Source organism: Anser anser, assembly GCF_964211835.1.
Source record: "Anser anser genome assembly, chromosome: Z".
NCBI lineage: Eukaryota > Metazoa > Chordata > Aves > Anseriformes > Anatidae > Anser > Anser anser.
In genome coordinates, this window is record NC_139723.1 from 48,772,335 (window position 1) to 48,790,858 (window position 18,524).

At 41.3% G+C, this 18,524-nt stretch overlaps 1 protein-coding gene across 2 annotated transcripts; it reads right to left on the bottom strand.

The window, feature by feature from the left end:
* Positions 1-1,643: 1,643 nt before the first annotated feature.
* Positions 1,644-16,978, bottom strand: ZFAND5 (zinc finger AN1-type containing 5). Of its 2 annotated transcripts, none has more exons than XM_083818132.1 (6): positions 16,767-16,978; positions 13,439-13,596; positions 12,894-13,008; positions 12,386-12,483; positions 3,547-3,672; positions 1,644-3,275 (listed from the first exon to the last, which is right to left on the bottom strand). In XM_083818132.1, exons 2-6 carry the CDS (start codon positions 13,587-13,589, stop codon positions 3,127-3,129), a joined length of 639 nt encoding a protein of 212 aa, XP_083674258.1. In that variant the 5' UTR covers positions 13,590-13,596; positions 16,767-16,978; the 3' UTR covers positions 1,644-3,126. The 2 variants fall into 2 exon arrangements, with proteins under 2 accessions (XP_083674258.1, XP_083674259.1); XM_083818133.1 differs by lacking the exon at positions 16,767-16,978 and adding an exon at positions 15,543-15,852.
* Positions 16,979-18,524: the final 1,546 nt, after the last annotated feature.

An 18,524-nucleotide genomic window follows, 5' to 3' on the forward strand; every position in this document is an offset into this window, starting at 1 on the left:
TGTTAAATGAGGACTGGCATCACGTGAAGTGATGGTGTTTCTTTCTTGGAAGATGGGTATACTATTCGTAGTCATTTGTCATTTTAAATCAAAAGAGCAAGTGACAGCAGCTTTTTGAGTGACTTCTGCTTAGATGTTATAGAAGACAGGTTCTTCACCTCAAAGCATTTTAATACCACTGTATTAAAACTGACTGGCAGTCCAGAAGGAGTCAGACACTTATTTGAGGAATATATACCAGTCTCCATGGTTATAGTGAGGGGGTGGGGGCAGGATTATGTACCATTGTTTATTTAAAAGTATTTTAAGTTAGATGTAAACAAACCAACCTCTGGCAGTACCTGTTCCTTTTAAACAACCTTGCCTACCTTTGGGTGTTTAGTGTTCCTCAACAGAAATAGGGCTCCTGAATGACTATAATCACTATTTAAGCTATTAACACAGAACAGAGCTCAGTGGGGCTTACAGACTTACTTTTGAATATACACTCACACTCCACTTGTGGACAACTTACATACTTAACACAGTTCATGATTTTACAGAAAATGATGTATTTCTCATTCCTCACTTTCATCCATAGATCTACTGAGATCAGTTGCTCCAACAATCCTTCCCAAGTACAGCCTGTGTTCAGATAAAACAGATAGCAAGGTTGAAACCAACAGAATCATGATCTACTGGTACCAGCATGGTTAGTTTTCCTACAGTATTCTAGCCCTAACCATGACAGTATATACACGTCATTATATACACACAATACAGACACATTCTTCCCAAATACTGTTACAAGGTGTTCTTAGCTTGAAATATGTATAATTATGCTGTTTTTGAATAGTTTACAAATTTACTACAGAAGGCATAAAAATGAAAATTTTGGTGCTTTAAAGCAGTTCCATGATTAAGTCATAAAAACCACCCCAGAAAATAGTTCCAGAGCATGCCCTTGTTCCATTATTGAAGGTATATGCAATGGCTGCAGTACAAGCTTACTTACCATGTAAGCGTAGTACTAGCCATTAGGATGAACATTTTCCATTCTTAATATAATCAACTTTTATACATTATCCAGCAGTGAAGATGTTTTCTTGCAAGTCATCATGCACTCTGTACTCGTCTTTCTCACTGGAAAGGATACAACTGACATATTTAACCTTCGCACCTTCACATTTGGATGCTGATGCTGACCGTGACAGTAACCCTGCCTGGGTCTGCTGGTGAAGATGTGGGCAGAATGACATTGTCAATATACCGACTTTATTGGAACAGATCCTTTGGAAAGAAGATTTTTTTGTGTGTGGGGGGGGGGGGGGGGGGGCACACAAGCAAACAAAAAAAACAGAAAGAGACCCCACTATCTTTGAAGATCATTAGATCATTATTAATGCTTTCCTTTGCTCCCTTGAAGCACATCACTGTTCACTGGCATTTTTGTTTGTCCATCAAGTAGTTATTCCAGCCATTCATGCTTCTGACCTCAGCAAGTCATGTTAGAGAAGTCGGTCTATCCAAATCACGGTCAGACATACAGAGGCTTAAGCAAAAAGAGGACATCCGTGTAAGCCTAGTATTAACTTTGTATCCAATCTCAAGAAGGTCAGCTTTGGATTATGGCAATAACTAAAACAAAAACTATCACAAAAGTATTTCCCTCTGTACATGACTTTTATTATTTACATAATACAATATAGCATAAATGCTGGGTAGCACGATTATGTGCAATACATAAATATGAACTATCTGTACATGTTTCATATCTAATAACTCAATTGAAAGAACAACATTAAAGCAAAAACCTGATGCTTTTATTAGTGAAGTAAAAACTAAGACTGAACACTGCAATAAAAATCAGAAGTTCAGAAGTAGCGCCTTGTGTACATACGTATTTACAGATGAGAACAGGCATTACCACAACACTAGTCTAAACTGTACTTGTTTATATAAAAAACACAGGCTTCATACATCACAAAAAACCCTTCCATTATAACACAGAAGTGATATTACCAGACAAGCATCAGTGAAGTATACCGCCTTTTCTAGAGTTGTTATTGTACAATGCTGTAGATAATGCAGCCCATGCAATACACCCAAGAACACTACAGTCCTACACCCAAGTACAATTAAAAATGATAAAGCAGCCCTCCAAGAATGGTTCCAGCTACCACTTAAGTCTACAGCAGCCATGTTGGGTATGGTTTTCCATGCAGAATGGTGCAACTGTTACATTAAAACTAGAAAAAAATGTAATATTCTTTTGAACTCAGAACACATTGAACATAAGTAGTATATGAATAATAAACCGCTCTAATACTTTAGCAACTTACTGAGACACGTTGCTTGACAGAGCTGTTGTGGTATGTCTAAAAATGATGTAACTTGTGTTTTTTAAACCAATCTTACAATATGGTGCTACACAAGTTTTAGCTATGCAAGGAAAAGCAGACAATTCCATTGCAGGCCAGTTCTTAAGTTCGCAACAGGATATTTCCTTTGGGAACCTATTTTCATGATTATAAAGTTAATGTGATCTGTTTCAAAACAGTTTTCTTCTCACATGTATCTGATTTTTTCCGTTTTTCCCTCAGCACAACTAAGTGGCTTTCTTAAATATGGCACTAACACTTACCCTACTGGAAAGGTAGACCCCTCTACACAGCTGACGTTTTGGTGGAAAACAATGGAGCATTGAAACTAAGACTAGAATGAGATATTGAATGATAGAAGTTGACTGCCAACCTTTTTGATGTATCCTTCTCCAAAACAGGCACATAACACTAGTCAAAGATTATATACCTCAAACACACCTCAAAAGGCAGATCTGCTGCAAACATGCAGATAGCATACATCTGTTTGGCACACATGAACTAAAGAGTCTGTCCTCTGTGCATGTGTATTCCTGTGCAGGTTTCTGATCATCCAATTATATTCTGGGGAGGGCATATATGTTTCAAGGGCTGTATCTATCCAATTCTGCCTGTAACAAACACCCAAAGATTCTGAAATATCATTAAGACAGACGAGACTAAAAGTAAATCTTTGGAGAAGAAAGGAAAATGGTCATGCACCTGCTCTTCAATGTTTTCCTAGGATAGAATAAAAAAAAATCAGTCTTTTCACAAGCAGGTTAATTTATATTCTCTGGATTTTTTCAGCCACCACAACTGGGTTCTCTTTCCTGATTTTTGCTGCAGCTTCTGCTTTGTAATCATATGGGCAGTTATGCTTGTCAGAATAACGGTGAAGTCCACAAAATAAGTTTCCACATCGGCAGTCAAATCCTGTACAAAGAAAAAACACACACCATCACCAGGAAGCTTCATATTTAAGTAAGCTGTAAATTAAGGCCTTAGTCACTGCAGACAAAGGTGGCATGTTTGTCTGATACCCAGCATAAGAAAAATGAACTTTTCCTAAATACCAATTGTACTAAGTCGTTTGGATTTCAAATCAGCAGTAAGTTTAATGTTCACAGATATTTCATTAAGTCTAAACTAGTAAGAGGCAGCTATTCATACAGATCTGTTGAACACTGACAAAGTGTTCCCATACCTGTAAGGCCAACCTTCTTTCTGCACATGAAACATCTGTTCTTCTTTGGTTTGGGCAGTTCAGGAGCTCTCTCTTCACTCTGCGAAGTACTAGGCTGAGAAACTGATGGGCTTGGTTGGGTAACAACTGTTAAAGCAAGCAAAAGAAATAAAGGTTAATTTTCTCCCTTTCCTTCACTTCCCTAATGAAGTTCATTAGCAAGTATTTAGTTCTTAAGGATTAATTCCCCTTACTAAGACCCTAAAGTCCGTTGTCTGAAGTACTATACACACTAGTCTATGAACATGTAAATCAGGAATAAAGAGTTTTAAGGTACCCTACAAATTTCCCTTTCAGGTCTGCACAAGACACTGAGATTTTCCCCACAGTTCCACCAGCCAGAAAATTTAAGACACTTATCCATTATACCCATCCAAGTGCTAAGGGCTTGGGAAGCACTCCGCAAGTTCCACGTATGCTTAGTATTAAAAAAAATCATATAATCAGGTACAGTTTAATCTAAAACAGTAACAACAGTTATGGTTAAAGTTGTTGAACAGACAGGATACCAGCCGACAATACAATTAACTGGAACATATTTTAGAAACTAACTAAATTTTCAGTAATGTGTTACTGTCAGAGTACTGGATTAGTCTGCCATTATACTTATGAAGTCAGGTGAACCAAAACCTGAAACAGTTAAACAAAACAGTTCCTAGCAAACTGATGATTCTAAGACAGATGCAGCAACAACGCACAAAATTCACAAGAGTCTCATTGAGACACTTTCAGTAACTTGAAGAATGAAGTACAGATTTTCACACTAAGCATCTGCATTCTTGTACTGAATTCAGTTTTAACATGCAAGCAGGTGGAGTCAAAATGACTCATTTTTCACTTGCCTTTTGTCATGAAAACATTCGGTCAAATCTGTGTTCTCTAAAGGATAAAATTTTGTCCTTTTATGGATCTGTTTAATATTTTCTCATCAAATAATTAAAAAACCCTTTCATTTTTATTTAATATCCTCTTTACAGACAACTGTCATGGAAGAAAACAGATATGCCCGTACACCAACTTTAACACATACAACTCATGAAGTCTGCTCTTAGCACAGTTAGCCTGAGTTCTCCCAGCTGTTATGACGACATCCATTGTTTTAAAATACAAGAAGCAAACTAGAAGATGCATTCCAGAATAAGTGGAGTACATAAGTCTTAAAGACACATTTGTAATCAATGTTACGCACTCAAATAGGGTTTCTTAGTCCAGATTTGTTTGCATCCTGTGAAAAGTGGAGTTTTCCAGACATAAAGAACTATTTATGTTTACTGTTTTTCTCTTTACTTTTATATGAATATTTAAGTTGCATTTGTATTATCATGTTCATATGTATAATAAAAAAATAAAAGCTCACAATTAGCACTAACACCTAGAAAACCTCACAATTCACTGCACAAAACAGCCCTCAGCCAGGAGTTCACAGTCTAATCAAGGCTTAAAAGTGACAAGTTCTCAGAGGTAATAAGGAGCCCTCACTGCTCATACCCAGAAATGTTACACAGTAAGACAACAGCTACTGATATTCTCTTATAAGTAGCAACTCATATAATGACCCACTAAGGCCCTTCTCTACATTTTTGTCATCTTGCAGAGATTTTTCTAACAATTTAGGAAGTCCCTGATATTAAGTCCAAGGGTCACAAGATACTACAGAACTTGCACTATAATTTAGTACTGCTATCAGTACTTTTTAGAGTAATTTCTGCTACTGAATTTGTTGAGAAAACTTTTGTCTTTACAATTGATTATCATTTTCTAGATCAGCAGATATCATGCTCTGAGCTTGTCTTTAAACCCAAGGAAAGGAGCGTTTGGTATCAGTTAACCTATTCAAGAGCTTCTAACTAGAACAGGTTAAAACCCAGTGATACCACAAATAATGTAAACCTCTTGGATCCTAGGCACCTTAACTAACAGGCCTCAGCTATGGCATTAAAGAAAAATTGATACAACACCTCCCAACAAGTATGGCCAAACAAACTCCTTTTAGATTTGTTATACTGCTAAATAAAAAAAAAGGGGAAAAGAAAAGCTAATCATAAGCCATTACAAATAAAAAAGAACAAAAATACTTCTGCACTCTGCAATTAGGCGTATAGCTAGCCAGAGGGAACCTTCATCTGCATCAGAACCAACTCATAGTATGAGCCATAGAAGGATGCATGCTGTTTCAATCAGATGAAAGAGAAAACGAAGGGGCAAATCAAGAGTGACTTAAGTAATTGAAGTCACTCACAGCATGAACCAAGAGAAAATGAAAACAAGAACAGGAACAACCTTTATCACTGCCTAACATGCTCACAAGGAAGTAAAAGTGCAAATGACAGCTTCCCAGGAATCACCAATGCATAAAGAAAAGTCTAGTAGATCACTCTGTGCCACTAAACAAACACATTTAAATCCACCTAAAGGAGAACATTATCAGCTACTACAGGTATGCTTCCTCCTCTGCATAAGGAAATTGTGACAAGTATTCACTGCCACACGTCAGCACAGGATTATTTTCATTACTCCGAGTTCCTCAGAAACTGCAGAGGCCCATTTCCTGAATGGGCTGCGAATAGGATCCTTCAGTAAACTATATACAGGAAAGAAGCAGAAGCAGTAGGCAATATGCAGAAACAGGCACTAAAAGGTCCCAATACAATAAGATAGGGAAGAGCTCCCTAAATCCAAATTAATAGAGCCAACATAAATTCAGTTACTGTCCTGACAACAGGTTGTCACAGAAGGCTTCCTTTGGCAGAGAAGCCAAATCTAACTGGGCAAGTACAACTCTAGTCCTCAATACATGAAGTTAATTTTATACTGTAAACCACATACTACAAAACACCAGGTGAGAACACTAAATGTTTGCCATACAATCACCATGGCTTAACTGGACTCACTGCATCAAGACTTGGGATAGCTTCTTTCACACATAGCCTGAACATCAGATGCATCTTTACAGAAGGAGTGTGGGAACAGTGAAGTTAGCCACACGCCACAGCATGTTCTACCCAACCTGCGCATGGAGGCGTCCTACAAAAAGGAAACAAAGCTCTTCTATGACCAAGTTATTAACCCTCAGTGACTTATACTCAAAAGTGACAACCACTTAAATAACTAGATTTTCAAAACTAACAGTAGTTTTGCTAGTATCAACCAACATGGCTGCTGCAGAAGAGCATACCTACTGCAGGTATTTTTCCGCTGAGACCTCTCCACTGAGAGAACGAATCTGCCACTTTTCACTTGAACAAAACCTGATAAAAATAAAGTAATACCACTCTTCAACCCTCCCTATACTACAAGCAACCAGAAGAGCATACCAAAGTAACATGAAGCTTCTTCTGACCATACATAAATTAACCAAAAATAAGATCCCAACAGCTTAGACTGCATAACTGCCAAGGTATTAGCAAGTAGAAAGCATGGCAGTGGAGCAAAGCAAGTCTTGAAAGGATAAAATAGAACTGTTTTTAACATCCTGACTTCATGACACTAACCCCATTGGCCACCACAGAAGAACCGACAAAAGTTAGAACAGAAAAAAATAAACTCAAAAGTCATCAGGAAGACAGACTGCACTTCTGCAGTATCAGAGCAGAAACTACAAATTATTACAGCCTTGTATTGCATTTTACATACAAAGGGCTTGTATGTAAAATTTGAGTCTGAAAAAATGGACGGTACTTATTATGCTCTATTTATGCTGTATCAAGCTTCTCGAGAGTAAATACTTTATTTTTCAGAAACCACAGCTGCTATGGCAATCTAAGTGCTCATGATGAAAGGCTGAAGAATAAACACCATTTTTAATTTCATGTCAAAGAAAGGGGATGAACATATTATGCAGCACGTAATTTATCTCCCACGTACCCAACTAACAGGCACATGGAATATCTTTACCACTGCATTAATACAACATAATGATAGCCCAGTTTAAATATCACACAGAAATACACTTTAATTTGGACACCATGAAGGCTTGATCTTTGACGTATACCTCTGTTAAAAAGATTAAATAACATTCTATCAGCAACAAGCACAGGACCACTTTCCAAGGTATACAGCTTCAAGACTTCCAAGAGATTACTGATTACATTTCTGAATTATTTCAAGCAGGGATATCTACTGGTGCTATAACAGACATGGGAAATATGAAGATGAACTAATTATTTTGAACATAAGTTATGTCAGATAATTTTACTGACAGCCACAAAGGAACTATCTACAGATAACAACACGGTTATATACTATAAGCATTTGTGAAGCCAAGTCAGAATTAACAAGGCAGTTATTGAAACATAACATTTAGACACCATCTCAAGCCTACCATATTTCATAAGCTAGCTGTCTATTCGGCATCTTACAATATTATCTGTGACACACTGTATACATCACAGATAAAACACAGTGACTTTATCTACAATGCAAGTTAGGGCAACGCATAGCAGGGTCTGAACCTGAATGCCAGACAGCTGTAAAATAATTAATCAGATTGGCTTTTTAGAGTCAAAAGACAAGTAAGCCAATCACTATCTTCCACTGTCTTCTGAAGCTCATTAAATACCAACTTCAAGAACAGAACGGGTAACCTACAACATGGACGGAATTAGACCTTAAGTTAGCAGTACTTGGGTATTTTTAAAATAAGTATTTTAAATGAGACCATGACTTACATCAATTCAATTTCCTATTCACTTTTTTTTTTTAAAGGCAGTGCTACTCCATAGCTGCGGTTTCACAGAAAGAACTTACCACACTCTACTCCCTAAAACGAAGCTATTACTGGGTTAAAAAACCAAACCACACCAAGTCTGTTTACCATGCTGATACTAATTATGTCTGGTAACACTTACAGACCCGACAGGAGACTCATCACTGAACAAGGTAACTGACCTGCAAAACCACAAAAAATGCTAAAACTATGCTGCAACTCAAAACAACATGATTGTTTAAACATACTTGTTTTCAAAACAGTTTGCTTTTAATGCTTAATATGTAGCTCAGTTCACTCTCGTATGTATTTCTTATTTCTACTTGTATACCTACTAAAACAAAACAAGTTTCTTAAGGAAGGGCTCCAGCATGCCTCACCAACTTGGTAAGTATATTGTTCTGATTACCACAAAGAAGGAAAAAGTTCGCTAGGTTTTGAATTTAATTCCTGTAACACAGCATGGAGGAAAAAACCAGCTGTGAATCATATTTCTAGAATGCTTTGGGTAAATCCCAACGTTAAAGACTGTGCTAGAATTCAATCCTTACTAAGGAATGTAAACGCATATCAAAAGCTTATAAAAATATTATTAAGTAGTGCCCACTTATGAATTGGAGTTTGGAAGTAAAGGGATTTAGGTTTCTCTGACTTGTGAGCAGTTCATTATATAAGCAGCTGAACTGAACACACCACAATTCAACTCTGAAATTACAAACAATAAAGCTGAACTAAGAATTACAAGTTATAAGAATATATAGCATGATAGATATTAATTACAACCAACTGGGTCAGTTACATCTGCCACGTATTTCTTCTCCCTTCAATTCTTAAGACATGGTTGTCTTAAAACTTGATTTGTCTGAATGAAAATCCAGGTTGACACTTCAACCTGGGAAAACAAATTAAGCAAAATAAGAACTTAATGTTTTATTGTTCTCAACCACAGCAACTTCTGAAGTCTGATGCTTCAATTCTATCAGCAAACAAGTACAACTTCACACTATAGTTAAAAAAAGTCAATTGACCAGATGTCAATAACAGATATTTATTACATTCTGGCTTCCAAGGGAAATATCAAAAAATTTCAATTTCTAATTAAAATCTGGCAGAAGAGAACACAACTTGATGCCGTTGAAATGTTAAAGGGAGAAAGACCTACTTTACTTGAAGGCTACACTGTTAGTTCACGATCTACTACTATCTGATAAACAGTTACAAAATTCAGACTGTGCTTAAACTAGACCATGTTTTCATTAGCAACTACATGACTGTGGCATTTTCTTAGAGAATTACACCTCCCAGAAAGCATTAGCTTTGCTGTTATGAGGTGACATGAATTATTTATTCTTTATTATTGTTTCCTCCTCAGGAAGAAAGAACAGCACACACAAGAAGTTGCAGGAAAAAGGAAAAGAAGAAAAATGCAACCAGTCCAGACATGACAGGGATTCTAAAGTCCAGGCCAGACTCTGTGGCATGCAACATCTGGAGATCGACATACCATTGAATACACCAATTTGTGAATCTTACATATCCAGCAAACCCCAAGAATAATACATAAGGACACTATCCTATGCTGTCTACAATCTGTGCCAAACCTTAACACTTAAGAGGAAACTTAGCACTTCACAGAAGTTGAGGCCGTTTCAAAGATTTATGGGTATCACAGCATCACAGGCTGCTCTGGATTGGAAAGGACCTTTAAAGACCACCTGGTTCCAACCCCCATGCCATAGGCACTCTACCCTTCCCAGGAGACCAAGTAGCCCAAAGCCCCATCCAGCCTGGCTTTGAACACCTCCAGGGATGGGGCATCCACAGCTTCTCTGGGCCATGTTTTCCAGTGCCTCAACACCCTCACTGTAAAATGTTTCTTCCTTATGTCCAATCTAAAACTACTCTTTCAGTTTAAAACCATTACTCCTTGTCTCATTCACTACATGCCCTTGTAAAAAGTCTCTCCACCTTTTTTATTATAAACCCCCTTTAAGTGGGGAAAGGCTGCAACTAAGGCAGGCAGTTCTGTTCCAGAACTTTTGTTCCTCAGACACATTTAAGTTCTGTGGTAGTTTTTCCACTGACATCTATACCAGCTTGTGACAGCTTTGTAGCTTGTTTCAACCTGCAAGATTATTTAGAACAATACATAAGTCTCTTTAGTTGAGCTTTTGGATTTTTCTCCCCTTTTCTAATCAACCAAGTGCTGTGTGACACTAGCTAACATACAGTTCACTTGTTAAGGAAAAAACAGGTGCTATGTCAACAGAAACTGGAGATTGCCCTTTACACCTGGCAAAAGGACTAACTCCTATTTATCGGCAGTTCTAGTAAGAGTAAATTCACTAGTACTTCACTACCGCTACCATTTTATACATTCCTCTCTTTCTTGACACCGTTTCAGATAGGAATTCTTAAAAAGGATGCATGTGTTTATAAAAATAACTTAAGACTCTTACCTACAGTTACCTACAGAAAGTCTACTTATATACAAAATTAATAGTTGTAAAAAATCCCTTCTGTGAGAAACTAAGTTGTGTTTTTGCAGCAGAGAACTAATTTTCTGTATTCAAAGGTAGTTGTGTAGTCATAGCTACTTATCACTTCTCCTTGTTAAGTGGACAGTAGAAGGCCGCACTGTTCCAAAATAAGGTAGAAGCTTGAGAAAAACAGGATGAGCAGTGTGGGAACAGTAAAACAAAGATCACAAGTTCTCAAAACATAAGAAAGGAGAAAAAACGGAAAAAGAAATTAAAGGGTTGAAGGAAAAAATTGTACGTATATGGTATAGAGGAGCATGGAGTAGCTTGTGAACCTGTAGTACTCAACGAATGATGAAACAGTGGAAGTGATCAGGTGTTGGGTAATAGGGAACAAAAGGTTATGATTTGTTTACTAATATGTGCTCCTAATTGGCAGGACACCTTCCATTGCAATCGCGAATAAAATAGCTTCACAGAAGATCCTGTCTGAAGAAAATTTGAGATTTTTCTCACACTTCTCAGTCTGTACATAAAGTGTTTTTTTCTTGGCTTTAGCTCTCACAGAATCTTAACTTAGCATGTTTTATTGCAAATGCAAACTCCTTTCTACAAATAGTAAGCAATTAAATATCAGATGTTGCTGTGGTCATTTTTGTGGCAAAGATTAGCTAAAAATCATTTTTATATGGTATTGAGAAGCATCTTCTGCATTTTTCATCCCGCTGAGTTCAAAACTGAGAAAATTAATTTTGTCTTCAGTTTAAGTGAACAAAGTTGCAACCAAACTTCAGCTTCCAATGATTTAAGACTGTTCACAACTGCTAAGTTAAATCAAAAAAATGTGGACATATAGGTATTGAACAAGTGCATTAAGATATCCATTTGAACCAACCAATACATGAATTCAGCCACTCACTTGCAAGTATGGAAGCAGTACCTTCCTGACTCCCTCCAAGAAGTTTATACTTCAAACTTTGAACTAACTACTACAGCTACAACCTTCCAGTAGGAGAATAAAACTTCTGAACTTCAGATTCACTCCCAGCAACTAAGGCTTTAAGCATCCTACATTCACAGGACAATGCTTTGGTTATACCTACAGATTACTCAGGTTCAAGAGCCTTTAACAGTTTTTGTTAGTATTTTTAAACCATGTATTCCCTCCACCCACTCTCATTCCTCTGTAGAACAGAATTCTTAAGAACTCCACTCTCTAAATGCAACAAGACATTTTGACCGCCATGAGTCAGCAGGAATTGCGCTGCTAGATTATAAACAGAAATCTCAACACTGACTTCAAAACTGACCACCTTGCCATCATGTAATTTCAGAGTGCCTTACTTTAAAAATAAATAAATGAAAGCTTGGAAGCGAAAACTACCTTCACAGGTGTAAACTTCTTTGTTACTAACATCAAACATGGACAAAAAATATATTCTATCACTGGTTATTTTTCTTGATTCCAAGGGGAGAGTACTCAAAATGCATCTTTAACAACCACCTTAACAGCTCCTCAAGACCACCACTACAATGCGAGATATCTCCTCAGGAGAAAGTAAACCATCAGCCTCTTAAGTCACCAGTGGTAACCAGTGTTACGCTGCAAACATACCTGGCTCAGTCTCTGTTTTCGGTGTTACTTTTTCCTCTCTTGAAATGCTCATTTCTGTCATTTGCTGCGTAACAGGCAAAGCGGCAACAGGCACATTTCTGTTTATGTACAGTGAAACATGTAATTTTACATTAGTTTTGAGTACATAATAAAAGCTTAAGTTGTCCAAACCCATCAATAAACTACCTGTTTAATTACTACTAATACATGTTGCTGACCTCTGCTTCTACCATCTTCAAAACACATTTTGGACTCTACTTTAGTTCCCCCTAGAAGAAAATAGTCAAATCTGCAGCAAAGTACTTCTCCAGATAAACTGAAAATGCAGTAGCCCAACACCAAAAATTTTAATCACTTGTCATTTATAAATATTCATAAAGCACTGTAAGGTACACTGTCCCCTTTTGCTCTGCAGAAATTCAGTGCAGTAGGCCAAAATTACTGCCAGCCTTTAACTTGCTACACACTCACAAGCTCATTCAAACTCAAAACAATACTTTCAACTTACCTTGATTTTTCAGATGTGCTGCCAGCAGCACCTTCACAGTTGTTCAAGCTAGTAGTATCTGCTCTCTGTACAGATGCAGAGTCTGAGGTAGGGCTGTTTGAACCACTGGCTGTTCCTATATAACAAGGATTTGAAAAGCCATTTAGAAATGAGTTGTAGAATACATTAGTCAAATATTCTTGTACACAGTTATGAACTGTTCACAAGAATACACTGCACACATTATTCATTATACTGCACGTTACTTCTTACTTACAAGACAAACTACACTGCTAGCAGCCAAAATACAGAGATTGTACAACAATATACTTACACTGAAGGGAAGTGGAAAAGAAAACTAAAGGTGGACCTTGACACACTACACAAATACATTTTTATTTTTGCTATGTTTAAAGTAGTATTCTCTTTAACATTCATTATTTTAGCACACAGCCTTAAGAAGTTCTTATGAAATGTGTTCTGGGATTCTTCTTCATCTGTATGTTTTAGTTAAAAAAAGACTGCACCAACAATTAAAAAAAACCACACGCACTGGACACCCTTACCCATTGGGCTGATTCTGCCATTATTCTGCTGTCGCTGAAGATGCTCTTTGTAGCAAACAGAACACATCCCATTTGTCCTAGGATTTCCATAAAATCCACATCCTGTACTACACAGCATGGGCCCTGGGGTCTGGTTTGTCTCCTGAGTCATCTCGATGCTGTAAATAAAACCAAGAACTGCATTAGGAGCTGGCATGTCACCAAAATCAATTACAGGGTTACAGAGTTAAAGTATGCCTGCTCAACCTGCCCCCAAAAGGTGATATCAGCATTCTTAAAGAGGTTTATATGGACGTTAATATACCATTCAATACTGCAATTGTATTGCTAAGTAACATCATTATGAACCTTCAAGGGAAGAAAAAGTACTTCTCAGTAATCAGTATAACAACAATGTGCTTGTTGGACACAGATGTGTGTGCAGGTTGCGAACAAATTCAACGTAATGGCAAAAACAGCCCTTTATTAACAACTTAACATTAATGTGCATATGCAGAATAAGCAAGACCAAACTTGTATCTACCAAATAACTGTGGCAACTAACATAGCTTAGTTTTTCAGGCTCCATCAGGAGAACCCCACCTTTTCAGTAATGTTGATCTTGCATCATTTTGATGCTAGTTCCACTAATAGGAGGTCTGATTTGCACAATATACTTATTAAAAGGAAGAGTAAAAATCCCTTAAGTATTGGCAACAGCCATTAATCTGTATTCCTATCTTTAGGAAGAGTTTCCAAAACAAGGCCTTGAATACTCCTCAGGTTGTGTATGAAAGCTGATACTCGGTATTAACTGGCAACAACATGTGTACAACAGGCTCTTCAACAGAACCTAAACAGCGTTTCTGAAGTAAGCTTAGACCTGATCTTACTCTTCCAAAGAAAAGAAAATCAACAACTTTAGGCTGCTGGATTCATTCTATCACGTTGCCAGTTAAATCCTTCGTCTTAATAAAGTTACAGCGAGACTTTTGAACCTTCCAAATGTAGACAACACTAACTCTGCCATGCACTGCAGTTGCTAGGAACAAAAATACTTCACCTTCACTGTTGGTTAACCTCTGCAAAGCAAGGTTAGTAGAAAAACTGATATAGCAACCAAATCCTTCATTCCCAAGGGCAACAAAAGTAGAGCATGGCAATCAAGCAATCTACTACAAATTGAGGACACACAAGAATACTGCACTTGTCCTCCCAAGATTTAGAAGAAGCACTATACATGGCACTTGGGAAGATTTATGTTAGTGTCATCTCTTGATGACTATCTTCCTACTCAGGAGCACACATAATAATGAAAGATACTTGACCACTTGATGTTTGTGAGAACTCAAAAGTGTCAAAAACAGGTTTACTGCACTGTACAGAAAAAATGCTTACAATTCAGAAACACCACACTGCAATTAGTAAACTTAGATTTCAATAGTATGATAACTGCAACTAAGGGCAAAGCAATCTTTGTTTAGTTAAACTAAATTTCTGGAAAAAAAAGTAAATCAGTAACAGGAGATGAACAAGTAAAATTAATCTGTTTGTCTGCAGGTGATCACGGGACCTCATTTCTCCAGGTATAGATAGCTGTATAGGTACAGGTAGTCCTGCAGAACAGCTTCACGCTTGCTCTGATAGAACACGTTATGGATTTACAGCCACACACCCCAGCCGAGGAATCAGCACAAATTATGACCAAACTAGAGAAATCAAAACAAGCAAACAAAAACACAACCTTACCTACATTGCAGGTTTATGCTTATCTAAAGCAAAGACCCTACTTCTGCCCTCCTGGTAAGCAGGTAAGCTCAAAGAGTTATCAAATACGCTGCCACCATCAACCTCACTTTCAAATTAACACGCTGTTTCACCACTCACTAAACCTATCTTTAGGTGCTAATGCTGTTTTTTAAAACATTACGAACAACAGTCTTCACAGCTCCTTTGTCAGCACCTTCCCCCACTACTTGAAACACATGCCCCTGATCTTAAAGGTCAAGCTGTTGTCCAGCACTTTACAAACGGTGCTTTTTAGGCTCCTGAAGAAGGTCCGAGTGTCACTTGTTTCTTCTAAAAGAAAGCATCACCAGCAGGCAAACAGTTATAAGGCACCTACCCGAAGCGAGTCTGCTATCCACCACACTAGATTTGGCTCTATAACCTCCTGAACCAACAACAGCAAAAGCGAGGGTTTCAGACGAGGCAAATCCCACGCTTCTCCAACCAGTCCTCCCCTGCTGGACCTCTCCTTGGAGTACCAGCAGCGATCTGACGGCTTCCCCCAGACCGAGCCCTACTCCCCTGGAAAACCAGCTCCTGATGCCATCACATGCGCCTGCCCGCCTGCCGTAGCATTTCTCAGAAGCGCGGGTCACATGTGGGAGCGCATTAGCTTCCGCCTGTCACAAGGCTGCAATGTGACAGGCTGAGCCACAGGCTCAGACACAAAACCCCGTCAACAGGGGCCTCTGAAATCAGCTTCTATTTATATCTCCGAAGGCTGCCAACTCCTACACAGCCCACAGAGCCGAGGCAGCCGAGCATACACCCACTGCGAGGGGAAAATATAAAATCCGATTAGCACGACGCCGGCTTCCTTTCCAGAGGGAGGGCCGAGCGCGGAGGCTTCATTTCGGCCGGGAAAATGCAGCATCACGAGCCAGGCGCCTCCAACAGCCATTTTCATCCCCAGCTGGCAGCAGGGGCGGCGGGCAGCGGGCCTGACAGATGACCAGAGGGTCACAAAAACACCTCCCAACAAAGCTCTTTGGGGGGGGGGGGGGGGGTTACGGCCAGGCTGTTTCCCTTTGTGGGGGATAAAATACGATGATTTTATTGTGCCTCCAAAGTGAGCGAGTGGTGCTCCCCGGGGCTCCCCGAGGCCGAAGGGGGATGTTTTGCTCGGCGTGTGAACCGAGCGCCCCCGCGGTCCCCCAGCCGAAGCACGCACGCACACACACACACCCACACACACCCGTATGGAGAAACCCGGGGGCTGCCGACCCTGCAGCAGACGGGCCGCGATTTAAAACGCCGCCCGGGCCCAGACAAAAGGCGCGGCAGCGCCAGGCGCCCAGCGCCCCCCCCCCTCACACCCCCCCACCCCCCGCCGCACAAAGCCCCGCGGGCGGCCGGGCCGAGGACCAGGATCCCCAGCCTGGGGGGGGGGGGGGGGGGAAGGGCCGCGCCGTGCCTCGCAAAGCCCTGAGTCACGGCCGGGCCGCGGCCGCCCCATTGTCTGCGGCGGGGCCGGCAGGGAGCGGGCTGGAACCGAAGGGTGAGGCCACCTCCCGTGCCCCGTGCCCCGTGCCCCAGCTCGCCCCCCGGCGCCCCCCCCTACCTGGTCGCGGCGGGGGCCGGGTGCCCCGCGGCGGGCTCGTCGGGTGGCTGCGGGCCGCTGCCGGCAGGGCGAGGGGCGCGGAGCAGCCGCCGCCGCCGCCGGTTCCCTCCTTTGTTCCCGCAGCAGCCGCGGCCGTCGGGGCAGCGGCGCCGGCGCGAGGCGAGGCGCGCGCGGCGCGAGGGGCGGGCGGCGGGAAGGAGCCGGCGGGCGGGGGGCGGGGACGAGGAGGAGGAGGAGGAGGAGGAGGAGGAGGAGGAGGAGGAGGAGGAGGAGGAAGGGGAGGGGGCGGGGCCCGCCCGCTGGCGGCGGCTCCGCCTCCTGCCGGCCCGCGCCGAGGCACGCCGGCGGGGCATGCGCGCTGCCGCGAGGAGGTGGGGGGGAAACGGGGAGTGGGAGGGGAGGGGCAGAGCCCCGCCCCCTGCGGTGGCGTCACAGAGGCACGCGCGGAGTCGGTCGGTTGGAGCCCACCCGCCCCCCGGTTAGGGAGGGGGCGGCGGCTGCGGGCCTCGTGAGGGGCTCCGCCGGGCGCTGGTGTGCAGCGCCCCCGCCGCGTCGGGGCTGGTCGCCCCCCCTCTGACTCGACGCGGCCCGATCCGGCCCGACGCCCCAGCCCCGGTCTGAGCCCCACGCGTCAGCTGTTCCTTCCCCGAGGACCTCCTCCTCCACCCCTGCCCCTCCTGAGGGGCTCATCGCCGTCCCTTGCAGCGCTCCGATTGCTGGAGCTGCCCCACCACGAGGTGCTTTCATGGAAAACATGAAGAATAAAACACGTTTTTAATGGAAAACACGTTGTTGAATATTCTTGTTGAACATCTAAGTCTCATGTCTTCTTTAAACGGATCAGCGGTAGTGCTGCATGGCAAAGCCATTGCCTCTTAGGCAATCGTGTCCCAAGTTTCTTTGGGGCTTTAATTATTAAATTAAATGAACATCTTCATTGCTATCTGCAGCTTTCTCAGATGCAAACCTGAGCGATAGAACAGTGGTAACGGACTTACCAGGAAAATCCTCATCCATATTTTATATTAATCTGAAATCCTGGGCAGTTTCAGCATGGGTGATGTTACATTATCCTAACTGCAACACAGAAAATGCATCATTGGGTATAGAAAGGTCTTTATGTGACTGGAACGCCCAAATTCTTAAGCGGATGAAAGTGGTCGGCATTATGGGTGCCACAAGAGCAGGCCTCGGTTCAAGACGTGCCAGGCTGTGAACCTCTGTGGCTGTGGCAGATGGTGCCTCAGTTGGGCTCGCGGTGCTGAGCCTAGGCAGTGCTTGTCGTTTCTCAGTCTTGTCTAGGTCCATTTTCGCTTTCAGAACCTAAATTGCCATGCCTAAAGACATGGCAATTCATGGGCTTTTTCTGAACAGTGTGCCTGCTCTTTGTGTGAGTCTCGCGTCCTTCTCTCGTCTCTCATTTTCACCCTCTAAGAGCTTTTGTTAATACTTTGAACTGCTTCTGAGGGTGCTTTAGCTAGCTTTTTATCAGTGGTTTACTTACTAGCTGGTTTGACTACTAGTTTAATTTCTCTGACTGCTACATTATCCTAAAACCAAAATCAATAAGCAGAGTCTAATCTGTAGTTAGTTCACTAGCCTGCACTTGTGATGAGCAAACTATATCTGACCATGGGGACTACAGATTTCTGCATCCGAATGGGCTCTACAGTACAGCACAGAAGATGCCCAGGTGTCTGTGTCGTCCAAAGCACCTCTTTTGCGGTCTGCAAAGTGGGGTGTAGGAGATCTGTTGGG

Excerpts from the sequence above, each read along its gene's own strand:
- ZFAND5 (XM_083818132.1), bottom strand. The coding sequence starts at position 13,589 with ATGACTCAGGAGACAAACCAGACCCCAGGGCCCATGCTGTGTAGTACA. Across the intron at positions 13,009-13,438 it reads TGGCAGAATCAGCCCAATGG|GAACAGCCAGTGGTTCAAAC; the intron begins GTAAGGGTGTCC and ends CTTGTTATATAG. Across the intron at positions 12,484-12,893 it reads AGCACATCTGAAAAATCAAG|AAATGTGCCTGTTGCCGCTT; the intron begins GTAAGTTGAAAG and ends GTACATAAACAG.